Source organism: Limulus polyphemus, unplaced genomic scaffold (assembly GCF_000517525.1).
Source record: "Limulus polyphemus unplaced genomic scaffold, Limulus_polyphemus-2.1.2 Scaffold1497, whole genome shotgun sequence".
Classification (NCBI taxonomy): Eukaryota; Metazoa; Arthropoda; class Merostomata; order Xiphosura; family Limulidae; genus Limulus; species Limulus polyphemus.
In genome coordinates this window covers 229997-238014 of record NW_013667107.1, presented here as the reverse complement: position 1 = coordinate 238014, position 8018 = coordinate 229997, and the positions used below count along the sequence as shown (strand labels likewise).

At 30.6% G+C, this 8018-nt stretch overlaps 1 protein-coding gene across 1 annotated transcript in view; it reads left to right on the top strand.

Annotated features, from left to right (window-relative positions):
* LOC106463843 (superkiller viralicidic activity 2-like 2) overlaps positions 1 to 8018 on the top strand; it is a 55689-nt gene that overhangs the window by 38564 nt on the left and 9107 nt on the right. Inside the window, exons 15-20 of the mRNA XM_013923923.2 lie at positions 806 to 956; positions 1546 to 1718; positions 2316 to 2384; positions 3052 to 3180; positions 3497 to 3607; positions 6983 to 7075. Of these exons, the coding sequence (XP_013779377.1) occupies positions 806 to 956; positions 1546 to 1718; positions 2316 to 2384; positions 3052 to 3180; positions 3497 to 3607; positions 6983 to 7075 (726 nt within the window). The remainder of the gene's footprint in view (positions 1 to 805; positions 957 to 1545; positions 1719 to 2315; positions 2385 to 3051; positions 3181 to 3496; positions 3608 to 6982; positions 7076 to 8018) is intronic.

The window sequence follows — 8018 nt, the reverse complement described above, 5'->3', positions numbered from 1 at the left end:
AAACAAAACAAAAAGTAGATTAATAAAATTTTGAATGTAAGTCACTAAAACCTCATGACATGCTGCAAAGGATGCCTGTGATGATAGGGTTAATACATGAATACTACAGACATTCATCCGTCTGTTTTAAAAATCCCACTATGTTGGAAAAATAGCATTTACTAATAATATTTAATTGCTTCATTTTAAAAATGTGGTATATATATATATATATATATAAAACATCTAGTTTATGTGAGATTGATATAGGAGGCAATTGGTTTAAAACCTTGTATGAAAATTAAAAGTATGTAGGTCTATCATGAAGTGATGGCCATCGTAACATACATACCTTTGTAACCAGAACTCTTTGTTTTTCTTATGCTGGTTTTTACATCTAGTCTGATAGATACTCAGATGATGATGATATTGTAGCTTATGTTTTTTCTTTCATCAGCCTAAATGTTTCAATGCATTCAGTTTTGATTTAAAAGGGAAAGATTATTTAAAGCTATGATAACTGCAATTTTTTAAAATTTATAGAACCATTGTTTTTATATATCTCACACATTTGTATTCGCCAAAATGAATGTTCTGTTAATGCAAAGCAGCATAAGTATTGCCACAAAATATTTGTAACTTCACTTTAAAGGTGTTCATTAATTTAATTGTTTTATATGTGGTAGAAGCTACTAATACATTTTAATATTACTGTTGTAACTTCATTTTAAAGGTGTTCATTAATTTAATTGTGTTTTGTATGTGGTAGCAGCTACTAATACATCTTAATACTACCATTTTTGTTTTTTGTTTTTCTTCTAAATAGGGTCTGCCAGATCCTATTAACAGTGCCTTTCATCTGACATACAACATGGTTTTGAACTTGTTGCGTGTTGAGGAAATAAACCCAGAATACATGCTGGAACGAAGCTTTTTTCAGTTCCAGAATTATGCAGCCATACCCCAGCTTTATGACAGTAAGAATTGTTTTTAGTTAATCTATGATAAATGTAAGCTACCTGCACAGTTCATAACTAAAAATCAAACCCTCCCCCCCATCTTCTATATAAATAAACATCAATATGTGTGTGTATCTGTTCTTTATACACTTCTACAATTCTTATTCAATCAGTGATACTTTACACAGTGATACAGGATGACATGAGGAAGGTCATGGGGGTGACCCCCATCTAGTTTCTTATTGGAAGAATTCTTGAAAGCAGTATGTCTTTCTTTTCAGTATTGGTGCCTTTACGTATTTTTAATGTTTATTGTGTTAAAGGGAAAAAATTGAAGCACAATTTCCTATCGTTTGTTACAAACAAGTTTCTATTTCACCCGTCCAATGGAGTGGTACTCCAGCTAGTATGTATATATATATATATATGTATGTGTGAAAAAGTGTTCATTTCAGTCATGTTTTGATGAGTCAGTTCCTTGGTGCTAGTTATTTCCCAGATACAATCGAGAGGTAAAAAGGTGTTTAACTGGCACTGTGGGATAAATTTTTATTTTAAAGTGTTAATATTTACAGTGAATGTAATTTTACATGTTTCTGTGGTATAGAGCTAAAGGAGAAGCAGGAAGACCTAGATAAACTTGTGATACCAAGAGAACAAGAAGTTTCTACTTATTACAAAATCAGGCAACAGTTGGCAAACCTGGCTAAAGAGTTCCAGAGTTACATAACCAAACCTTTGTACTGTGTTCCATACTTACAGCCTGGAAGGATGATTAAGGTATCACTTTTATATAGCTTGCTAGGTGTCTGTCAAGTCATTTTTGGTGTGGATGGAGCCTTGCCTTAGAAAGAAGTCAGATATCTTTTTTTTTTACTTATGTTTGACATTATTTGTGCACATTGACCTTGTACAGTGGCAGTATCAGAAGTATTAGTTCTTTTGTATGTATGACAAGTAACTTTTAGTATATATTTTATGCAAGTTACACATAAATCTTTTTTTTTGTATTTCCATATTAATTCTATTGAATCATGCATTTAATGTAAACTGTTATTTTAGTGTTTCTATTCTTGTTTTTACTTTATTATTAATTGAAAAATATAGAAACATGTTACTTTACCTGTATAGTTTTTTGGTTATTTGCTGTTTAGGTTTATTTTGGTTGAACTGTACCATGTTCAGTGAAGTTTCAAGCTAACTACATATTTAGGCATTAACTAATTTGTTGATGATATCAAATAATAAAGTGATATTGCTTGCTGTAATTTAAAAAAAAAATTTCACTCTTAACACTGTCACTTTTGTTCTTTATTGCAACGTAACAGTAATTTCCAGTACTTTTGGATATTATTAAAATATTCTCTGTATAATCAGGTAAAGAACGGTGAAGATGATTTTGGCTGGGGAGTTGTTATAAATTATCAAAAGAAAACATCTCCAAAGGTATGTGAAAAAATTATTTTGCTTTAAAATATAATTTTCTTCATTTTGCTGTTGCTTGAAAATGTATTCTGAAGTTTTTCACAAATGTGGTAGTAATGACAGTTTAACATTTTCGCTAGGGACATCTTTTTTTTTATGCTTACGTCACAAGATTTTAGTGAGTTAAATTCAAAATTGATTTAAAATACTTTATTATCAAGATATATGAATAAATTTGGCATCAAAACGTAGCTAAAACATGTTCGTCAAATGACTTACAACTTTTATAATGGGAATATTGGTTAGACATGGTTAAAGGGCAATAAAACAATAAAATTTAAGTATATACAGATATACAATTCTACAAGTTTAAGACTATTTAGGGTAAACAATAGTAGTTTCAAGTTACAATTTCAAATCATTCTAGAAAGAAAAAAGAATAATTTATAATTTTTTTTGGTGGTTAGAAGGTTGGTCAGACTGAACATATAGTTAAATCTGTATAGTTCACAATGTCAAAAATTATCATTCCATATAAATTATCATCACAAATTCTCAGTTCCTATGTAATTGGATACTTTGATAATGTATACAAAACTTGTAGATAATCACTTTGTGATTGTTGAATAAATCTTGTGTAGCATAAAATGTTTTCTACATTTGTGATAGTGTTTTATTTTATTTATAGGATAACCCAGCAGATGTTGAAACTACTTATGTTGTTGATACTTTACTGCATGTGTCCAAAGACAGTGCAAAAACAAAGGTAACTTCACAGTTGAAACCTCCACCCCCTGGAGAAAAGGGAGAAATGCAGGTAAAATAAAATGTTGAACCAGTTTTAAACTTTAAAAATTTGAATTAACTGTAGTAAATTGAGCTTAATTTGAAGCTGTGCAATATACGTATGTTATTGGTAATAAGAAAGATAAATTTTAATGTGACATTCAATTTATTTTTGTATGTGCAAATTGTAATTTTATCTGATATTTTCTATTTTATCAGTTGATTCATAGGGCATTTATTTCTTTAAAATTGATTGTTTCTTAACTTCTCTCATGTTGCTGGTGGTCTCTGTTTTAGTATTTTAAATATTATTTCGTTACTTGAGCCTTCTTTACTGTTTTTTGCAGGTAGTGCCAGTAATGCTACATCTAATATGTCAGATTAGTTCTGTAAGGCTTTACTACCCACAAGATCTGAGACCCTTGGACAACCGCATGTCTGTTCTCAAATCCATACAGGTCAGGTTTTAATGTTATCAAGACTTTTGCCCTCATCAGTCATATAAGAAGTACTGATACAATACCACATCAAAACATTTATAAAAGAATATATGTATTGACATAGCTTAGGATTTGTTTTTTCCATGTTCACTTGTATCTGAACTGCAAAGTGTGTATTTATGATCTTATGCAAATTTGCTTGTAATCCCTTGGATTTAGATTTTGTAATACTATTAAAGAATGCTACATTTCAAGTCACAAATGACATTTGTTAGATTTGTAACCTTTGTAGGAACTGAGATAACATTTTATTTTCAACCCCACAATTTTAATATGTTTTATGTCATTCTTCACAAAATGGGCCATACCTGGTTGTCTTGTAGTATCCATGTGCAACGAATATCATTTTGAATATCTGTTTATATAGAAAATAGAAGTATAAACATTGAGGCAATGTAAATAGTGTGAGATAGTCTTTTCTTTTTGTGGAATACTTTTTTAGTGTTATGTATGTTTGAAAAAGTTATTTTAAAAAATAAATATGTGCTTATAGCTGGCTTTTACAAAACATTAGGCTTAATGAAAGTATGTTTCCAGAGTAAAGATGATTTAGATTTCACCTTAGAGTTTATCCCAGGTGTAAGTACATCAATTTTTGGCTGTTTTTGTTTTTTGCTACTGGTTTCACTTTTCAAATAGATGGGCAAAGTGAAATATAAAAAATTATTTCAAAAATCTATCTATGATTCAGTGTGTGTGTGTGTTACTCTTTCTAAGCTGCTGGTTGCACAAACTTCTAAATGGTACCAAATGAATTGTCTTGGTCCCAAGGTTTGCACAAAGGTAAAATGTTTAACCCCACCCCTTGGGAAACCTAGGAATTTCCCCAAAACACCTTCTTCTAAATTGATGGACTCCCCAACTTCTAAATGGTGCCAATCAAATCGTCTCAGCCCCAAGGTTTGCACAAAGGTAAACATTTTCACGTAATTCCTTAGAGATCTTGGGTATATTGTGAAAACACTTCTATGGGGATTCTACAAAAGTGTACCCCAAATTTGGCATTAATTTACATTAGAGTATGTAAATACATAGATCTACTAATTACTGTTCTAACTTGGTTAAAGAAATTAAACTTGCATTATAGTGGCAGTGGTCATTAAACTGAAAAAGTGCATTATAGTGACCCTGTAAATGTGGGCCATAGGCCCTGGGTTTGCTAAATGGTGCCAAATGAATCATTTCAGCCCCAAGGTATGCACATAGGTAAAACTTTTCACCCAACCCCTTAAGGAACCTGGATATTTCGCAAAAACACTTTTTCAGGAATTCCCTGAAAAAGGATTCCAAATTTGGTATGGATTTTCATTAGAGCACATAAATAAGTAGGCCTACTAATTACTATATGTAACTTGGTTACAGAAATTAAATTTGCCTTATAACAGCCTTGTAAATGTAGGCTGTAGGCCCATGAGTTCAATAGTTTAAATAACTTCAAAATGTTTGGATATGTAAAAAATCAAACATTTTAAGCAATAATAACAAAACAAAATTGAGTCTACTGATTTACTTGTTATATTTCAGTAGTTTTTATTACAATATATTAAGTAAGTTATGACAGACACAAAAATAATGTATGATGGTATTTTAGAATCATGTACACAAAAGTTGTAGATTTAGTACAATAAAACTTGGTCATATAAACAAGGTTTTAGAAATATGGTAAAAATAGGAACTGTAGAATGTAAGTAAAAACTTCCTTTTTTCATTGTTCACACTGAAATATTATTTAATGGAAAATTTTGTGAGATTACAAGCAATTTTCTAATATAAGTTGTGTCTCAACTACTTTGTCATTACCAGTTGGGCTGAAGACCCCTGGTATTGGGTGAAAGGTCTCATCAGCATTGCATTGTAGAAAACGGTGTATTATGTACTTTACTTTCACTCAAATGATCTTGTCAATAAGTAAAAAGATATTACACCAAATATTTGATTTCTTTTAAAGAGTAACCTGTAACTATTTACAAACTGTGTTCTAAATATCTTTCCATTAGATATATTAAGTTGACTTATACAGACACAACTTAATGTATATTCCATTGTCTCTACTAATAACAATTTATTAGATCAGTTGTAATACCTCTCTGAGTCACAAATCTTCTATAAATTACAATCTAATATGTTCCCCAGTCTGTTCTGATAAGGTATTATTCAGTCACACACACACAACCTTTTCTATGCTGGCAGGGTTTCATTAGATTAGTTTTGATTTTTTATATAAATCACAACTTTTTGTTTTTCCAAGTCTGTACTGGAAGGGTTTTGTTAGATCAGTTGTGTGATGTCTGTATCATTCATAACATTATATCTGATATTTCAAGTCTCTTTTGGTCAGGTTTTTATATGCACTATTTGTTGAATCTGTTCAGTATTATAGATAAGTTTTGATTTGTGTGATTTTAGTTTCACTATTGGCAAAATTCTTTGAGAGGTTTTGAATTATTTTGAAAAGATCCTCATGAAACTAATCTAGAATTTGGTTTGTAAGCCAGTGGCATATTGGCAATGTTTGTGTGTTGTTCATCACAAAGCTACACAGTGGACTGACTACCTGTACTGTACCCACCATGAGTAATAAAACCCAATTGTTTTAGTGGGATAAGCCCTCAGACTTACCATTGAGTCACTGGAAGAGGTGCATATTTTGTACAGCATAGTAATTTCATTATTGAACTCAATAGTTTGTTGATTTTAAGTTTAGAATCTCTTTCTCAAGATAATAAATAATTCAGTAAGTAATTTGTTGGCAACATGACACTGATTGAGCTGTTACCTTTCTCATAAAATGTTGGAGAGAACTGTATTTAAACTATGCACAAGTAAAACATCTGTAATCAGATCTACAGTGTATATTGTATTCCTGATGAGTAACTTTTGAATGACCCATGTTCTAGCGCACATACACTCATTACTTATGTTGTTAATATGAACATTATAGTTTAATTTTATTCGGAATATATTGCACAGTTGTGTTTATAAAGCTTCGTTATAGAAATCAAATACACTTACAATCTGCTTGATGAAATATTATAGTTGTTTTTAATGTACAGTTATTTTTTTTTACATGTTATTACCATGCTTGTGGTTACTTAATGAACACACTGTACTTTTTAAGCTGCTGCAATACCTTACTATGTTTAAATAGACTTTTAGAGAATGCTGTAAATACATATGCTTAAGAGAACTATCTCAGCTATATAGTCTACCTTGTAAACAGTTGACATTGGGACATGTGTTGCAATAATAAACATTCATTTTATAACATAAATACAATTGTATAAGTCTTTCTCAATTCCTTGATGACATTTGTTTTCTCTCTAATCTATGTAGGAGGTTCACAAGAGATTTCCCAAAGGTGTGCCTTTGTTAGACCCTATAGAAGACATGGGGATAAAGGAGAAAGGTTTCAAAGATATTGTTAGGGTGTGTAAAAACCCATATTTTATACAGGTCTCTTACACCTTCCTAGTTCAAGAATATTATTTTCAAACATTTCTTACAAAAAATTTATGTCACTAATGGTTATATTAAAATACCAAGTCAGCATTTCTTACAAGTTAAGAACATTTTTTTAAGTTTACTGAGTATTTTTTGAACTTTTGTTATGCAGTATGATTTATTTGTTAAACCTACAATTTTTTTTGTCAAATTATTCAGTGCTTGTGAATTGAATTGAATTGATTTGATTTTCTTGTTATATCACTTACTAAAATTGGACAGGTTTATATGATAGATACGAAAGCTAATTTTGCATGTTCCGAAGTACCTGAATAATTTCAATTTGGCAGTATTTAATTTAAAATGAAGTGCTAATCTCTACACATGTTAATGAACACTGTAATTTTGAACGCTTAAGAGTTGTAATTAGCACTTTATCATTATTTATAATTCCTGAAAGAATTACCTGTATGTTCTTATCTTTATTATTGATTTTTTATGCTCCCACTTCAGTATTATTAGTGCAAAAGACAGTTTGCTCCTGAAGAAGAAAGGCCCTACTTTCAAAAGTGCTTGAGTTATAGGGTTTTTATTTATTTCTATCAAGACTTCTTGAACTTGCATGTTTTTCTAACATCATGAGTGCAAAAGACAATTTTTTTCTAACCCTATGATATGCTGTAAGTAGTGTTCTATTTGCAAGCTTAAGTGCCTGATGCATGAAAGCTTGGTGCTTATATCAAAATCCTTTATTTACAGCAGTGTCTGTAAAATGAGTCTTTTCCACTTTTGTGAGCATGTTAAAACTTTCCAGATGGGTCACGGTTGAAAGGCCATGTCATCGCATTTGTTTACTCGCATTCCAAATGTTATTGAACTACTATTTCATGAATTTATGTCAATAAGTGTGGTATCAAACTGTAGATTA